This window comes from Sitophilus oryzae, unplaced genomic scaffold (assembly GCF_002938485.1).
Source record: "Sitophilus oryzae breed Bouriz unplaced genomic scaffold, Soryzae_2.0 scaffold_1532_pilon_pilon, whole genome shotgun sequence".
NCBI classification, from domain to species: domain Eukaryota; kingdom Metazoa; phylum Arthropoda; class Insecta; order Coleoptera; family Curculionidae; genus Sitophilus; species Sitophilus oryzae.
The window spans coordinates 1,044,578-1,064,476 of record NW_022146206.1 but is presented as its reverse complement, the minus strand read 5'-3'; the positions used below and the strand labels follow the sequence as shown (position 1 = coordinate 1,064,476).

Below are 19,899 nucleotides of genomic sequence, written 5' to 3'. Positions count from 1 at the left end.
GAAAGCTTTGGTTTACTCAGTGCCGATTAATACTGAAGAGCAACTACGGCAACGCCTTATTGACTGTTCCAATCAAATTCGGACAAACACCAAGGATATTCCACAGGGTACGCAGATCTTGGAGAAGAAGAGCAGATGTCTGCATTGAAATGAATGGTGGTCACTTTAAACATTTACTATGAATGAATTAAAGACTGCATTATTTTAATAAGGAATTTTGGTAATTGGTTTATTTCGTTTTTAAAGCAATAAGATGTTTTAAAAATCATGAAATTTTGATTTTCCAATTAATTATTTAATAACTACTTGGTTACTTTTGAACCGCCATAACTTTCTTTAGTTTATGTTGAGTTAGCAGCCCATCAGAGCAAACTCTTTGCCTTCAATTTTCTCGAAAACCATCACTCTGGGCGATGTGCAACAAGAGTACCTTTTTTGTAGAAAAAAGTATGTAGTTTTCAAAAAATGAATCCACGTTGCAAAAAAAATAACCTTAAAAAAGTTATTCACAAAACAACCCCTTACCCTTGCAAAAACTACCCTTTCCGCTTTTCCAAATAATTTTTCAGTATCACCATTTGATTTAGGGTCAAAATTTATTGCACAACATTTTTTTTTCGAAATTTTATCTCGTTTTTTAAGCCTACAATTTCAAAATAACCGTTTTTTAAATTCACCCTTTCAGTGCCCCTAACTCCCCTAATATGCATTTTCCGTCCTATACTTATAGGAACTTTTTTTACTATTTTTAGGAGTACTATCACTCCCGATTTTTTTACACCATTTTAATGATACCCTGTATTTTATTTTTGTATCTTCAAAATTAAAAACTATACTTTCATCTCTACCGTAAGATTCCTCTATTAAACCTGCTACTTTCCAAAATCTTACTGGTACAAACTGATCAACCGGTACGATCAATACAGGTACTATTCAGGCAACATCCTTGAAAATAACAAAATAAATTATTTAGCTGGCTTTTTAGAAATAAGGTGATGTTTATACATGTGGAAATGTTTTCCATATCGAGAAAAAATATTCATCTTCATCTTAATTTTTTATGTTTATATTCGTTCACAGCCACTAAAGATTAAACATTATTGACGACGGGTAGGTAATGATATTTTCAAACATCAGAAACAAAACGAAATAATTTATAAAACTAATTTATTTTTACATCTACCTACTTAATATAAAACCTAACATACTATAACAACATTAGTTTCAAATCTAGTGATCATATAGTACTGATTTTAAGTAAACATTTTAGAAGCGTGTACTATAATCTAAAGGAATCTGCTTTATGTACTAAGCATTTAATTCTGAAGCTCTCCTGCAGCAAGAATATACCATTATCTTCTCTCAATCGAACTGCTCTGCTGGTGCCTAGTAAACTCTCACCTCTCAATAGCTTTTTGTTCTTGCGTCTCTCTTTGGGAGAAATTTGTAAACCTTAAAAGCACAATACATTTATTATTACCACCATATCTGGAACATTGTAATTTAAAAGGAAATGAATCGCATAGTTTCATATAAATATATCTAGATATTGTCTTAATATTAGCACTACAAATATTTCACAACTATAGATAGTAATAAATAGTCAGCTAAATCAAAGTTTAATAAAATATTCACATTAGGTGTTGGAGAAGGAATTCATAAATTCACATATATTCTTTAAATATTACCTGCACTTTCTTCCTTTGGTGTATATCTTTGTACGGGCTGTGTGTTTTGGGGAAAAATTTTGCTGCTATGAGGCAGTGTAGACGACCATTTTTTATTTAAAGATCTCTTCGCTTTCTCCATGTGAACATTCTGAATAATATCTAGTATCTCGGTTTGGTCTTCTTTTGGCAAAGACAGGGTTGCCTCTTTAAAAACCTGCAAATAATTACAGTTGTTCAATAAAAAATGATTTTGCTACCATGATTATAGCTAAACATTTCAGCTGTATTTCATTTATACATATTTCATAATTTTATAACTAAAAATATGATACAAACGTTTAATTTTTGCATTGATTCCATGCTCTTAAAAATATCTCCTTGACCTCTATGTTGTCCTTTGCGATGATGCTTTCCTAGAATGACAGTTAAAGGACTGCTTGTTTTCAAAATATCATGCTGAGGAACATCTGAAGATCCTTCTTTAAATTCTAGAATATTTAAATTATTAAATTACCTTTCATTTTATTTGCTTTAATAATAATTTACTTTCACTGACAAGTGAACTGAAGTAATTCCTAGAAGGCAAGGTAGTTCTTCTTTTAATACTTCTATTTTTCTTCTCTTTGTCACTCCATGTTCTGCTTCCACTAAGTTCCTTGAATTTCTCTCTACTATCGGAGGGCAATGATAGAACATGTCTGCAAATTTTTCCTTTATCTTCAATAAAAATTAATCTAAGTGTATTCTTTTCCACCATATCGAGCATTTCCTTCGCCCACGACCAATTTTTATTCACTGAATCCACCAAACCTTGGGCAGGACTGATAGACCCTGAATTTACAAGTTTTGAAAACAATCCTAACGACTCAATTTCATCGTTCTTGACTCTCTCTTTTATGAGCTCTAAATGGTAAGATATGTGGTGGCTGGTTAGAAATACTGTTCTCAAATAGGGTCTTAAAATAGGAGCCAAATATTTCTTGTTATGATCCATACCCCTGTATAACCATTTCAATATAATTTTCACTAAATTGAGGTCATCTTCTAACTCAGAATGATTAATCGTGGTAAGTTCTTTATCGTTTCTAATTATTTCAATTAGTTTGGTCACGTAAGTGTTGTATGAACTTTTAATTTTCAATTGATTTTTAGATATATCCGGATTGGCTTGATTGATTAAGTACTGATCTCTGGCCTGATCTAATATAGCTACGAGAATAAAAATTATGTCTTCTAAAGGACTTGATTCTTCTTCTTCATCGGACATTACTGATTCGGAAAATACGTTGTTATATGGCTAAAAAATATAAAGTTTAGTACAGAGTGATGTTGATTTTCGTTACTTTTGATTACTCGTTACTAATCGTTACTCAACTACTAGGTAATAATTTCAAATATTTGTTACTTTGATTACTATGATTACTTTGTACTGATTGTTGTTAATTTTGTCAACTGCTGTCCACCTTTGTGTCTAATTTCACCTACTTAAAGTACATATTCTCAAAAATACTCTTTGTGTAAATTTAATACTTCTAGAACCGTTACAATTTTTTGTACAGGGTGGTCGAAATTGGTCTGTTTTAACAGAGAAAACCTATTTCCTGACTAGACAGAGCAAAACGACGTGGATGTCATGGGCTCGATTTCTGAGACACATTTAATGGCACAAACAGCCTATTGATATTTTCACTGCCAACTGAGATACGGGGTCTTCTTGATTTTTTTAAAGAACTTGAAAATTGCCCATAACTTTTTTATTTCACGGGATAATAAAATTCTGTAAAGACGTTGTTAAGGCACTTTTTTAAGCACAATCCAGTGGCGTAGTCACTTTTTTTCTTTACTTGCTCTTTTTGTTAGAAATAATAAAAAACATAATTATTTAAATGGATATCATAGTTGGCTATGAATTTAAAAAAATTCTGATGTTTAACCCTTTCTAACGATATACAGTACAATTATGGGTATATATTTCTAAGAATGAGAGAAAAATTAGAGTTTTTTATCTTTGTATCGAAGCGGGCCTTGATTTCGTGTAGCCCTAGTTGTCTAATTATTTTTATCGCAATTTAATATTCTATATTATTATTGATCTGCAAAATTAAAGACTTTTGAAAAGATAAATCAACATTCTATATTAGTTTTGCCAATTACCATTAAAACGCCATTAAATGGAGAATTTAGAGAGAATCAGATTGGAACAAGGGGAACAACCCCATATCTTGACCTGCTAGGTCCTGTGATTTTTTTTTCGACTTTTTTATGGGGGAATTAAAAGACCTTATATATAATGGGTGCGTTTAGACTTGAGTACGTACGAGCTGAGCGTGCGCGCACGGCATTCGTTCGCGCTCTCGGCTCCGTTCAAATTAAAAACTTATTTTTCGACGAATGAAGTGATCCATTTGTGTGCGCACAGCAGAGTTGTGTTGGCGAAAATAATGGACGACCAAGAAATAGTCGAGGCTGCAGTCATTGTTATGCACAGCTTAATTATTAAAAAGGAGAAAAATCGAAAACATCGTCGCTGGTGACAAACCCAAATTTTTAGAAATCGATATAATTCACTGCAACAACTTAGTGTCTGAGGATGTATGATCAGTTCAAGAACTTTACAAGAATGACCAGACCCGACTTTGAATATTTACAAAATTTAATAACACCAAAAATTACGAACAAAGGATACAAATTTTAGAATAGCAATTTCATTAATATCGACATATTCAATATTAATTTTATTTACAAGATCTTGCCATGCGATTTTTTTTATTTTTTAATAATACAAAGAATGTTTAACATTTCATCATATAGGCAACTTTTCATATTCTTCAATTAATAATAACGAAGATTCATTGATCCACTCCATAATTTTAATAAAGAAAAAGAAAAAAAAATCACACACGCACGTACGAACACGGATAAAACAAATTGCCGGTGCAAACTGAGCGTTCGCGCACCCATAAAATCCCTTTGAGCACGGAACAAAGACCGATACCAAACGGCTCACGTTCGCCGCTGCTCGCGCACAGACAGATTCAGAGTGAGCGTGCGCGCACAGCCGTTTACAATTAAGCATTCGCGGAGGATCAGTGCGTGCGTGCTCAAGTCTAAACGCACCATTAAGGAAGAACCATTGGACGAGAGAAGAATTGCAGAAGGCTACTTGAGAGGCAAGCGTTTGGACTTATTACACCAGTTCGCCTAATAAATCGCTGTAACTCTGTGCGCAAAAGATGTTTATTATGCATTTAACGAGGAAGTGCTCAGTTTGAACATCTTAGATGAGTTTTTTTAGAAAACTATAATCGTCGCTCAAAAAGTACGTTTTTAGCTTTGTTCTTTGTTTATGGTATCGATTTCAATTGTAATTACTAAAACTAATATAGAATGTTAATTTATTTTTTCAAAAGTCTTTAATTATGCAGATAAATAATAATATAGAATATTAAATTGCGCGATAACAAATAATTAGACAACTATCAAGGTACACTTCGATACAAAGAGAAAAAACCTAATATTGCTCTCATTCTTAGAAAAGGTACCCATAACTTTATATCGTTCGAAATGGTTAAACGCCAGCATTTTTTCATAGTCAGTTCATAGCCAACTATGATTTTCATTTAAAAAATTTTATTTTTTATTATTTCTGAGAAAAAAAGCAAACATAGAAAAAAACTCACCACGCCACTGGATTGTTATACGGAAAATATTGGGTATTATACGCAAAATTTCAAACCGATTTTAACAATTTTTTTGAGAAAACTTTCACCCCTTATTTCGCCCCTCTTAAGACGTAAATTTCCAAAAAAATCGCTTCTAAGTACTCACTTTCGCCACTTCCTCTATACAAAAGAACATACCCCTAGGACAAATTTAAAAAAATATATACAAAATTTCACCACCAGTTTCACTCCCTTAAAAGATAAATTTAATAACCGAAAATCGCTTCGTTCAATTAGGCTTCTGTGCAAAATTACATACTGCTAGGGAAAATTTTAATTTTTTCTTTATACAGTATTCAAACTAAATGATGAAAAAAAATTGATGAAGTGAGGGGTCATCCCCTTAGAAGATGGATTCTCAAAAAGTCGCTTTTAAGTACTCACTTTCGTTTCTTAAGGAACCTCTGTACAAAATTACAAACTCCTCAGACTAATTTTAAAGAAAGTTATACAAAATTTTACTCCCATTTTCATCCTCTCAGCAGATAAATTTCCAAAAATAACTTCGACCCGTTCAATTACGCCACATAAGGGACCTCTGTGCAAAATTGTTAGAGGGCGAATAAAAACAATCATACTCCTAGAACAGATTTTAACAAATTTTTATGCAACCTTGCATCCCTAATTTCACCCCCTTATCATCCCTTCGCCACCTTTTATGTTTTCATAGAATTCGCATTTGACTACATTTACGATACAATACTATCCATGTTAAGGTATACGTATAAGTGCGATACGATAAACTAAATAATAAAAACTATAAGTAGTCATAGTAATCAATGTAATGATATGGTTTTAAGTTCGTTACTCGTTACTTCGGGTATCGATAAGTACCGAGCACTCGAGAAACGAATAGTTATTTTTTCACCACTTCTAGTCCAGATGCTCTAATTTTCTTTTAAGTTCTTAAGGTTCTTACCCTTAAAATGTGTTGTTTTACATTAAGCATATTCTGTAGCACTAAACCAATGTATTCTAATTGTCTAGCAGTGTATTGTGTATGTACAATTTCTTTTCGGTTTCTAGAACGAGCAAAGAACAATCTTCTACTTCTAGTACTAGAAGGAGGCAAGAGGCTATCAACTAAACTTTTCCATCTGTATAGTAATTTTATTTCCGTTTCTTGTGTTATTAGAAGATTTGTAAATTCTTCTTCACCTAAAAAAATAAAAAAATTATCGACATTTGCACAAAAAGTAAACTTATTTTTTATAGAACCTTTATTAGAGATCAAGGATTCGTCAAAGAGACGCATCATATAATTTTTCACATTGTTCCCCTCAATGGTGAAGTCGTCATCGCAAAGATGGCCAGGATTTACTAACAAATTGGCATTTTTAAAAAAGTAGTTTGATTGAAATTCAGAGTACAGTCTGAAAATTTGTAAGAATTAGAAAATCGTACGTATTTTAGTATCTAAATTTTACCTTACAATTGCCTTATCTAAAAGCTTTAACACTATTGTGGATAAATACATCGGAGACCAAGAGATCATGTCAGAGAACGGTTTAGTAGAACTTTCTTCTAGTTCTTCTATTAGCAAGGTGTAGAGCATGTATTTATTAAGTATTTTGTATGATATCTACAATTATAAGTTAGATAAGTAAGTTAAGTAAGATGAATAATAATACAACTGATAAAGAATATAAGATATAAAGATATGAAAACAATATCCTCTGAAATTTTATATTTATTGATAATATTTATATATTTTTGTATTAGTATTTACTAATACATAGAGATAAATGCAACATCCAAATTTATAGTAAATAATATTGAGTAAAATTTCAAAAAAAGTAATTAAAATAAATTAATTCATTATAGACTATTTCTACATATGTTTTCTACATTTACTGGTAGCTTGTACACTTACTGGTTTTTGATACTTTCTTAAATTGTTAATATCTTTCAAAATAGCATATAAAATATCCAATACAGTTCTCACTGTACTTTTACTTCCATAATGATTTAGAAGGAAATATTCCGCTGCTGGTACTCGTATTTGCCATGCTATGGAATGAACACCATATCCAACTAAGTACATACCCTAAAAAATCAAAAACAAAATATTTTATTAACTTCCAATTATTGTTAGAAAAACTAAGGTAACCGTTTGAGCTGCTTGGTGATATAATAGGCAGTCCAGATGTCCAAGCGGTATTCTTGATGGAAAATCTGTTGAGGATGGCCACATATCGGTTCCAATCGCTATAAGTACCATTACTTTTATGGAAATATTTGAGAGAGCGGGTGATAAGAATTCAATTTTGATTTTGATTCCATTAGGTTCGTCAACTATAGCCAAGCGAAAGTCTCTTGTATCTGGAAATCTTGGAACATTTCCACCTAAAATTACCAATATAAGTCAAATGAAACACTGAGTTTTTATAGTTATTATTGATACAAATTCGATACGAACATCATAATGAAACGCGTGTAACGTTAAGCCACGAGGCGTTAGCCGAGTTGCTTCTTAGTTACACAAGTTTAACTAAAAAGTTCGTATCGAACGTGTATCATTCAAAATTTATTCTACGACGCGACACGAGGGACGATCCAAAAAGATTTGATTTAATTTAAAATATCAGAGTTATCCTCATAAAAATTAAAATTCAAAATTATCAGGTGCCCATATTAGTCGACGCCGTGGTAACCGTGCTTGTTGATTGTTTCCATTTTGACTTTGACAACTCAATTATTGATGTTCAATTTTGTGTTAAACGTGCAGTTTTAGCAAAAAGCAAAAAATAATATTAATATGGGTGATTCTGATTCTGAAAGTGTTCCTTCGGATACTGAAGGCATTGTGCAAAATGTGGTCGATTCCCTACTTCCTGAAAAATCAAGACAAACGTACGAGCAAGCCTATGTAAAACTTGAAGATTGGTGTAAAGGGAAAGGAATCAAGAATAGTAGTAACGAAAAGGTTCTCCTGGCATATTTTGAACATCTTTCAAACAAGGAAGGCTTTATCACTCTGGGTATATTATTCCATGCTACGTTCAGTTATATCAGTGAACAAAAATACAGATATTAGTAAGTACGTCCATTTAATTGCATTTCTAAAAAGAAAATCGGAAGGATTTCGGACAAAAAAATCGAGAATTTTAAGAAAAGAAGACATAACTCGTTTTTTGTTGGAAGCTGATGATAAAACTTATTTCCTGACAAAAGTTTCATTGATAGTGGGACTTGCGGGAGCCTGCCGGCGAATCGAGTTGACAAATCTGCAGCTGCAAAATGTTATAGGTGAAAGACAATGCATTCATGTCATTATACCATTTACGAAAACAAAGACATCACGAGATTTTTTTTGTAACGAAAGGGAATGTTGAAGGAATAAAGATGGCGGAAATGGTTCGAAGATATATAGCTATGCGGCCAAGCAACACAGAGCATACTCGATTTTTTGTGGGGTACAGAAATGGAAAATGTATTAAGCAACCCGTTGGCATTAATACTTTATGGAAAATGCCGTATAAAATAGCATTGTTCCTAAGTTTTCCAAATCCACAACAATACACTGGACATTGTTTCCGTAGATCGTCTGCGTCGTTGCTGGAATTATTAACTGTTAAAAGACATGGTGGTTGGCGCTCTAACACAGTGGCAGAGAGCTGTATAGAAAATTCCAAAGAAAATAAGGAAAAAGTGTCATGTAATATTTTGGGTAACATTTCTGGCAAAGATAGGTCTTCAAGTTCAAGCACTCAAGAAATAAATTTACTTTCTAAAAATTCAACTCACCTGTCATCGTCTGGAATTAATTTAACCAATGGTACTGATCTTTCCAAAAAAAAAATTCTGTATGAGTATTTCGCCACTGCACATACAGGATTTTTTTGGAAAGATGGATCCGCCACATAGGTATAGACATTTTTTACAATTGTACTGATATTATAATTAATGTTTACAATAAATAAACGTATTTAGGTACCTTTTTTTGTTTGTTTCTTATTTTAAAATTTGCGTGTTATTATGAATTCTTAATAGCACTAGTGCTATTATGAAAGCCATAATGTCATCCAAATGACAATGTTAAATGTGTCATAATGACATTGTCGTAGATTAAAAATATAATGACTTTTTATTTTAAAATATTTTTATTAATATAAAGCTTTGATATAAAGCAAGTCGCAGTAGGTAACAGTAAATAAGCAAATATGTATATTAATTCAAAATAATCATTAATAGCCTATAAAATAAAATTTATTATTATTAGTTAGAAGCCATTTTGATAAGAAATTTATACTGCCACATTGCTTGAAAAAATGGTGTATTGTTTTCAGAAGGTCGAAATATGTATAGATAAGTAGTAAACAGGTCGTAAGTTTCCCAGAATTTACGACCGAGGAAAATCAAAGATATTCCTTGATTCAAGTAAAAACAATCTTCGGATTGTCAAGGGGTTTTTAACAGTACACTGTCTCCTCAACGAACACCTCAGTAGATTATTGAAGCTAAGAAACAACGGCGAATGCAGGTTCAGTGGAGAAAATGGGGAAATATCAGAACACCTCATCACTGAGTGCACTGAGATGACAACCATTCGTGCCACGACGTCTAGTACGACTGATATTGGAGATGGAGAACTAACCTCTGTAAAACCGTCTCAGATACTGGCTTTTGTCGAAGCCCTGAGACTGTATGATGAGTTATAACTCGTTATAACTCCAGAAAGGGGGACAAACAATAGATCTGTAAGGTCTCGGTGAGTAACCACCCTCCTATATATTCTTCTTTTAACCTCTGTAGAACCGTCTCAAATACTGGCTTTTGCCAAAGCCCTGAGACTGTATGATGAGTTAGAACTTAAAAAAGGGGGACACAAGAAATCTATAAGGTTGCGGTGATTAATTCTCCAAAGATTAACCTAATTTTATACATCATCTACGATAACAGGAAACTATCAAAATAATTAAGATTCGAAAATTGTCCAATTTTTGTTTACTTGTATCAATATTACATATGATTAATTAAGCAGAGAATAATAATAGGAACAAAAAAAAAACAAAGTATAATAATAAAAAAACAAAAGTCTGTTTTGTGTTATCATTATATTATAGGACATTGATATTCAAATTGAATTAAATTGAAGTCAGAAATATTTCCGATCAAAAATAAAATAGCAATACAATATAGCAGTGTAGACTGCCGTAATGTGTGTGTGCCTGTGTGACTGCCGTAATGATGGAAATGGAAATAAGCCCTGAAGGATCAAGTAATCCTAAACGAAACACTTGACAGCTAAATTTTAGTTATTCCTTTTGAAACCTATTATGTATATGTCTTATTCAAGTAAAGCTTGTCAAATATAGGACGATGTCTGGAGATTTTGCACATACGACAGAGCAAAAACGCATTTAGAGAAACTCAAGAGAAAGTAGGTACCAAATAAGTGGAATCTAAAACTGCTACTACACTATTCGCGAAATATTCCGAAGTAGAGCAAGGTCGAATAGTGAAGAGGGATATTATTTAGGCGTATTTCCTCGGCTAACTTTGCCTACTGTCGGCTTTTTTCAATTGTAAAACTTGGAAAATAAGTTCGTCGTAATAATGCTTTTATTTATTCACTATTCTAATAAACAATATGCATTCCTTCGGAAACTCTCTATTTATTTATCTAGTAATGCTAAAACACTTTATTTTAAAGTCGATTAGAGAAAATAGTATGATTCATTGGCAAGTAATCTAAATATTTGCGATCCGGTAAAATTGTGATATAAGAGGAGGCTTAGCTTGCCGGAGGCGAAGCAGTTGTTGATAGGCCGGCAGGCTGTTGTGTTGTGTTGTGTTTTGTCATAGAGCTGATATTTGGGGTTTGAGAGTCTTTTGACTGTAAACGTTGCAAGTACTGTAAGGCAACGGGTCGTTTGACCATGAGAAGAAAACCTCTTGTGACGTCTTGCCTTCGAGGTTGGTCTTGAGTAGGGAATGCAATCCCGCAAATGCTGGATCCCACAAATGCGGGATCCCGCTGAAATTCCGCGGGATCAAAGTTGCGGGATTTACCGTGCGGAATCTGCGGGATTGACACATTACTACTGGGTAACCGAATACTTAAATCCCCTTACGCCTTGGCCATTAAAAATAAGTGAAACAAACACGTTAGTTGTTAGATTTCTTTCTGGCGTATGTGCGTATAAGCAGCGTAAGTGAAGAAAAGTGTTTAACTAGTACTTGTGGACAATTTCGTCAAATAAACTGCCGGACATAATTATCGGGACAAGCAAAATTTTAAGGTAAATTTAAAGTTGAATATCTCTTGAACTAAAAAAGATTTTGGGATGTGGTTGGGACCAGGTTTTAAATGCATCTATTGTGACTAAGATGCTCTGTGGTTTTCGAAAGTATATTTAGCGAATTATCGTATACAGGGCGTTTTACAAGAGTGTGAAAATTTGGTAAAGAATCTTTTTCACCGCAAATTTACAATTCTTAAAAAATCGAAATTTTTACCAAGTACCACAGTACGACTAATCTGTATTGAAATTAGAAAAAACAATTTGGTCGGTTTTTTAATTTTTTTGTTTTAATGAAAATACGACGTTTTTTCGAAAAATATGCATATTTAGTCATACGTATGGTCCTAAATGGTACAAAAAGCTTTGTACATTCTGCATATGCCAAAAAATTATTGATATAGAGTGTATCTAAAAGCAGATAACTAACACAAGATAAAAAAACTTCAGAATAATATTTTTATTTATAAAATAAGTAGATAAATTATAATAAATATGTTTATTTAGTATTAAATATATTCTTTGAACACCTTGTATACATTAGTCCAAATTTCTGTACAGCTAGTTTAAGATACACGCTATATCAATATACCTATTGTGGGCCTATGCAAAATGTACAATGCCTTTTGTACCATTTAGGACCAAATGTATGACTATAAATGCATATTTTTCGAAAAAACCTCGTATTTTCCTTAAAACAAAAAATTTTAAAAAACCCACCAAATTGTTTTTTTTCAATTTCAATACAGATTAGTCGTACATAGTTAAAATTTCAATTAATTGCATAAAACCATTATATTAGCAAGTTTAATAGGTTAAGTACAAAGAGGAGCATTTATTGTTTACAATCCCGCGGGATTGATTGCTTTAATCCCGCGGGTTTGCGGGATTGAGATTTTGGTGCGGGATTGCATTCCCTAGTCTTGAGAGTTTGAGGTCTCCCTTGTCTTCTCGATTGACACGATGCGGCGTTGGGATAGTGAGCTACCCAATTAGCCTATTCGATTGGGATGCGAATCTGTTTAGCGGCAGAATTGCGTCCGGGGAAGCCCCTATACTATTTCAGGTGACACTAGCTAGTTGTTGAAGATGATTAACCAATATATAACCGAATGATATTTGAATTAGATGGACAATATGGAATGGGATATATTGAATAGAATATATCAGTGGCTAGGGGGCGGAGTACCCCCGGGTGAGTCTTACTATTTAACTATCAATTTTATCCAGATCAGTAAATGTTTGTTTTGTTATTTTCATGTACAATGAGAGAGTGCTTGCCAATGACCAACTAAATAGATATTTGAGGTGAATTTGCATTGTGAGACCCGGTTGAGTAAGCCCCAAAAATAAGCGATTTTACACAATAGACGAGGAAACACGAAATAACCCTCTTCGCCTGGAACCTCGAAATTTCATTCGTATCACTAAAAGCAATTGGAAGAAAATTATAATAAATCGAAAAAAAAAAAGACTTTAAGCCTGCAGCTATGAACCAAAGCAGAATCGGACCTATGTTGATATGAAAAATAAAACTTGTTTTTACGTGATGAATCGCCTTCCGGGAGATAGCACATGTTTTTTGAAACACCTTGTATTAATAAAAAAAAATGCTCAAATAGATGTGTTGAATCGAGAAATTCGCAGATAGTCCTATATTTCATAATCTGTAATAAAAGTTTTTACTACACCTGGACCATAGAACACTTGTTGATTAGCTGGTATTTTCAAAATATGATGCAACGCGTACGGATCTATAACTTTGCCAGGTATTCCACATAATATCGACTCATCCACATTTAATGGCGAATTTGGTATATCCTGAGCTGCTGCTTGTGCCAATATCTCCACCATCTTAGCTTGAATTCGATCTCTGGAAGAAAAACGTCTTTTAAACCATTTTGTCAATTTTTATATAAATAAATTACCTTCTAAGATAGCCACTTGAGTTTGTAAACTCTTTCCAAGTTTGAAGTGTAGCAGAGTTAAGTCTAATTTTTGCATATCCAGACGGACAATCTTGATCATTTTCCAAAATTTCGTAGGACAGATCGTCTTCAGAAGAGTACAGGCGAGGGTATGAAAGAGCGTCCAATCGAACCAGATACTCTAAATGTGTAGGATTGTACTGAAATATATTCTTACATGTACAAAGCTTGTCAAATTATATTCATATACAGGGTTGTTCACCACATACGACACGGAGTATTGTAGCTAAACGATGAGATTTTTACAAATTGTAAGTTTGGGGTTCGTTGAAGGACTATTAGAGCTACAATTTAAAATTATTTTTACAAGATACAGAGTATGTCCCAAATAAATAAAAAAATATCAAAGTTGTATTTTTTAAATGGAACACCCTGTATATTATTACATTTTTAGTTTCTACGATTAAAATAAAGGTAAATTTGATTAAGGTTTATTATACTTAAACCTTACCGTTTTTGAATTTTCAATTTTGTGAAATTGCAGTAAAAATTTTAAAGCTTCATTTCTCCAAGGGTATCAATGTTTTTAATACTATTGATATTTTTTACTTATTTGGGACACTCTGTATCTTGTAAAATTATTTTTAAATTGTACCTCTAATAGTCCTTCATCGAACCCAAAACTTACAATTTGTAAAAATCTCATCGTTTAGCTACAATACTCCGTGTCGTATGTGGTGAACAACCCTGTAGAATTTAACAAACAAAATGTAGTTTATAAAAACATCTATAGACTTCTGTCACCTTTTTTTCGCAATATTTTAAATTAAAAAAAAATGTACATTTGTTTATTAAGAATCGATACTGTAAAAAGCAGTATTTCAAAATTTCAATCAACAATTCAATTTACTTTATTTTTAAATTAAAAATAAATTGTTGCGTGTAACAAAAATAACCACAATTTTAATAAATACAATTCAGAGATGACTAACTAAATAATAAAAATGATTTTAAGTGACAGTGTCTTATGCTTCTTTCAGAACTTCAAAATTTGTGAAATAAATTAGTGGTTTCAATTATACTTTATGATTTTACGACCATTGACATATCTATAAAAATACAATTAAAATTAATAGAATATTCTAGCCACAGCTGGCGGTAGTCAATTGTATCCATAAAGAAAGCCTAATAATTCTAGCTCATAAAACAATCAAGTTTTTATTTCTAACCACAATTTTTCTCGACGGATGATAATCAAAGACCAAAGTGACATTTAAAAAAAAGTTTGTTACTAATTGAAGATTACGACCACTAAATTTGACGTTTTAAAATTAGAGGAACAAACTTCCAGTAATTTCTAGGTTCTGAACGGAGCTTAACGTTTAATAATTGAATTATCATAATTATAGATGAAATTGCCATAAAATATACAGGCTCTCCCGGAAATAAGGGCAAGTATTTTAAAGGATGGTACATCTGGTCAAAAGAAACATAATTTCTCTTTACCATTTTTAAAATTAATTGTTAATAACTCAGTTGTTTAACTTCGAAAATTTAAAAAAAATATGTCAATATTTTGAAAGCTGCCGCTGCCGGTAGTAATCGGTAACTAGCCGTAAATACCAAGCAATTACCAGAATCTCAGCTTGTTCGACACCCAGTGTTGACACATCGACTAGAATGATTGACTAGATTTAGGATTATTTTTTAAAAATTTAAATTTCTCTGTTTTTCTGTCTCACACTCTTGTTTTTGATAATAAACACAGAAATAATTTATATTTCTATTTGAATAGTAAAAGAATTTTTGTATTACATTTGCCTTTTTTTAGTTTTCAGAGGTTTATTTGAGTAAAATCTCAAATGAATTGGAAAGCCTAAAATGCCATCAGCTGATCTGTTTAAATGTAGGTCAAACGTTGACTTTTTACATATATAATAGAGGGCGCTGATTCTGAACTGTTGAAAACCTGCTTATAATAGTTCATTATTTAATTTCACTTTTTTATCGAACTGTACAAAAGGTATTTAAAATATAGTAAAATTATATAAGGATTCTTGCCATTTAACTGCTGATATAGAAATTTAATTCTACGCTGTGTTTGTCATAATGTGGATCAACCTGCTCTTACTACCGGTTTCGGAGCCCTACTCCATCATCAGGTGAGCTTGGGCAGATCCACAAAATGACAACCACAGCGCAGAGATAGTTAATTCCGACTTGTCGGAAAGTGTCGGTTAGATATTAAGTCCCGAACGGTAGATAGCGGCCTGCGTGCAATGGTAGTACTTTCGTACCACCGAGGCGAAACTATCGATAGTAAAAAGATGGTAAAAGGCTTTTTTCCCACTGCATTGCACGCTCCATTGCACGCAGGCCGCTATCTACCGTTCGGGACTTAATATCTAACCGACACTTTCCGACAAGTCGGAATTAACTATCTCTGCGCTGTGGTTGTCATTTTGTGGATCTGCCCAAGCTCACCTGATGATGGGTAAGCAGCTTCGGCCAGTGAGGCAGGTTGATCCACATAATAGCGTTAACAGCAGCAAGCTTCTATATATCACGTTAAGTGGCAAGAATCCTTATATAATTTTACTATATACCTATACTGCAAGAAATTTGTTTTCTATTTTAAAATATAGTAGACCTTGCACTATACTTAATAATAATCTACAATGATTAAAAATTCTACAGTGAATAAAATTAATGAAAATATTTTTCTGTAGAAATTTAAAAATGTGAACTTCTAACTTATAAGCATACAGAATGTGACTAACGTAGGAGGTGGTAACACTGCATTCTCTCAAAGCACAAGTAACAAATTTCCAGAAACTAAAAAAGCGACACTCAAAAGTTTTTCAATATTTTCCGGAAAATTTCAAGAAAAATATAAAAATTTCAACATTTTTTTTCGCAAAAAAACTCATGTGCGTGTTTCTGGGGTCGAACTATACTACCAGTTAAAATACTTGCACTTATTTCTGGAACACCCTGTATATCAAAATATGGATTTGTACATAAAAGAAAACAAGAGTAGTTAACAAAACATGAATAATCCATTAAACATATAAACACATAATATTTCAAGATACACCTAACACATCAACATAAGATTTAATTTTTGACACCACATATATACAGGGTTGTTTACCACATACGACACGGAGTATTGTAGCTAAACGATGAGATTTTTACAAATTGTAAGTTTGGGGTTCGTTGAAGGACTATTAGAGCTACAATTTAAAAATATTTTTACAAGATACAGAGTGTCCCAAATAAATAAAAAATATCAAAGTTGTATTTTTTTAAATGGAACACCCTGTATATTATTACATTTTTAGTTTCTACGATTAAAATAAAGGTAAATTTGATTAAGGTTTATTATACTTAAACATTACGTTTTTGAAATATTTTCAATTTTGTGAAATTGCAGTAAAAATTTTAAAGCTTTATTTCTCCAAGGGTATCAATGTTTTTAATACTAAATATTTAATGAAGTTTATTTATTGATCAGTTATTGTGTTGCAATAATAAAAATAATACTACTTTATAGAGAGTGTCTAAAAATTTACTTTAAATAATTATTAACTTCAAACGGCAACAACTTCTTTAATTTAAATAGAATGCCCTGTATATTTTAGGAGAATCAGATGCACAATTAAATTGTCTATCAAATTTATTATACCATTTTTACCTATCCCTTCAAGTTTTCGTAGAAAATGCATTTTCTTATAATTTAGACTTCATTTATCAATATATCTATGGAATATTGACATTTTAGATTGTTTTTAAAGCAACAAATGTACAAAATGTACAGACTAAGTAATATTATCGTTTTAGCAAAACGATAATATTACTAATCCGACTAATATGCAAAAAGAAAACTATTTAAATCTTTATAAAAAGAGTATACCATTAATTAAATATAACACCATTATTTCCGCCCATATACTAATTAATTACATACTTAATTGTGTTCGTTAATAAATTATTATAAATAAATGTGGATTTGAGTCAGAAATCAATATAATAATAACTTATCAAATTAAAGTCTCTGTTGTTATAAATAAGCATTTATTAAAAAATGAAATATCATTTTTAAGGTGTTACTTTTTATCACACTGTCTAATGCCCATACAAAATCCAGTTTTTTAGTATTTGGAGCAATTATTATTAATCAACGCAAACAGTCAGTTAATGTAGTTTGAATACTGGAATCACAGCTGGAATCATATTAATTGATCCTCTTTAACAAATATTTAAACAGTTTTTTTTATTTTTTAATGAAATAAACGAATTATATCGACAATATTAGTATCTGTACTCTTTAAAAATTTGGTACATCTTTAAAAATAATCTGAAATGTCAATAGTCCATGGGTATATTGATAAATAAGTTCTAAATTACAAGAAAATGCATTTTCTACGGAAACTTAAAGAGATAGGTAAAAAATGGTATAATATAATTTGATAGACAATTAAATTGTGCATCTGATTATCGTAAAATATACAGGGTGTAACCATTTAAATTAAACAAGTTATTGCCGTTTGAAGCTAATAATTATTTAAAATAAATTTTTGAGCACTCTGTATAAAGGTAGTATTATTTGCATTATTGCAACACAATAACTGATCAGTAAATAAACTTCAGTAAATATTTAGTATTAAAAACTTTGATACCCTTGGAGAAATGAAGCCTTAAAATTTTTACTGCAATTTCACAAAATTGAAAATATTTCAAAAACGGTAAGGTTTAAGTATAATAAACCTTAATCAAATTTACCTTTATTTTAATCGTAGAAACTAAAAATGTAATAATATAAAGGGTGTTCCATTTAAAAAAATACAACTTTGATATTTTTTACTTATTTGGGACACTGTATCTTGTAAAATTATTTTTAAATTGTACCTCTAATAGTCCGTCATCGAACCAAAACAATTTGTAAAAATTTCATCGTTTAGCTACAATACTCCGTGTCGTATGTGGTGAACAACCCTGTATGTATACTATTAAAAACATAAACTTTTACGATAAAATACAATATACCCATATTAATAATTATAAAATCGTATATGAAACTGTAAATTAAGAATGCGTCAAAGGAAATGATGAAGTAGTTAATAAACGACTTAACAGGTTAAAATTAATTTATACGTACTTGACTAGCAATAAAATTGTTTTCTATTAAAAACTTTGACGAAAATCTGGGATCGTTTTGTCCTACAGCGCAAAAAAGCCGTTGAACCAATCTTTCTGTCACTGATCTGGCAAGTAAAATTGACTTTTCTGAAAGAAAAAATGTATAAATTTCATTAGTATTATTATAGGTATGATCGACAAAAAAACGGTGTCAAAGACGGCTGGCGAATGACAATAGATGATAATTTTGGCAAGGTCAAGTAGTAGACTATATTTTATGTTTATTAGCCATTATTTCCTGATAAAATATAAAAAATTGTGGAAGTTGTCATATACTATTTTATGTTGAACTTTAAACGTGAATAACTTTCAAATGAGTCTATTAAATGAAAATTCATAACAGACCTTTTTTGAAGACCGTTCAATTTCCTATAAGAATGTGTATCGAATTTTCCAAAACGCTGATTTGTTAGAACGCGTTGCAAAAAAAAGAATTTGTTTCCCCGTTTTATTTAAATGGGAAATATAAAATCACAATGATAGACCTCTGAATATTAATATTAAAAGCTCAGACTTTACCAGAATTTTTTTTTCATCATCCCCTATCATAATTATATAACTATAACCCTAATAAACATAATATATAACAAATTAAACAAAAACAACTTAAACAATATAATATAATAAATTAAACAAAAACCTCTTAAAATCAAGGTATCCACACCTTTGATATTTCATAGTCATTAAAGAAATTTAAAAAACTGTCGCAGAGAAAGGGTCTATATTAATTTTATGAAATATGCATTTTATAAACCTCCAATTTTTTTCAGCCAAGAATGTACCGTATGATCGAATAAAAACGGCTCAGCGATGGCTATGAAATGAAGATTCCTGTCATTTTATATGTAAAATTATATGGGAAATGTCATCGATCGTCATTTCATAGCCATCGCTGACGCCGTTTTTATTCGATCATACGATATTTATTAAAGAAAATGTTCTCTAGGATATCTAGAAATAACTAGAATTTCAGCAATAAACTGCAACAACTTATCAAGTTTCAATTTATTTAATCTAGACGTATATAATTCATTTTATAATAGTAGGATAGATTATAATCTGCTGAGAATATATTCACTCAAACAATAACTTGTTATTTTTTTATAAATTAATGGGTATTTTTAAATAGATA

General features: G+C 31.4%; 1 protein-coding gene across 1 annotated transcript in view; it reads right to left on the bottom strand.

The window, feature by feature from the left end:
* Positions 1-1,150: 1,150 nt before the first annotated feature.
* Positions 1,151-19,899, bottom strand: part of LOC115878828 — a 36,220-nt gene continuing 17,471 nt past the window's right edge. Inside the window, exons 3-14 of the mRNA XM_030895433.1 lie at positions 18,727-18,854; positions 13,566-13,765; positions 13,329-13,510; positions 7,503-7,738; positions 7,266-7,439; positions 6,820-6,974; positions 6,611-6,765; positions 6,312-6,550; positions 2,217-2,967; positions 2,007-2,158; positions 1,689-1,884; positions 1,151-1,452 (exon numbers count right to left, since the gene is read on the bottom strand). Of these exons, the coding sequence (XP_030751293.1) occupies positions 1,280-1,452; positions 1,689-1,884; positions 2,007-2,158; positions 2,217-2,967; positions 6,312-6,550; positions 6,611-6,765; positions 6,820-6,974; positions 7,266-7,439; positions 7,503-7,738; positions 13,329-13,510; positions 13,566-13,765; positions 18,727-18,854 (2,741 nt within the window). The 3' untranslated portion in view covers positions 1,151-1,279. The remainder of the gene's footprint in view (positions 1,453-1,688; positions 1,885-2,006; positions 2,159-2,216; positions 2,968-6,311; positions 6,551-6,610; positions 6,766-6,819; positions 6,975-7,265; positions 7,440-7,502; positions 7,739-13,328; positions 13,511-13,565; positions 13,766-18,726; positions 18,855-19,899) is intronic.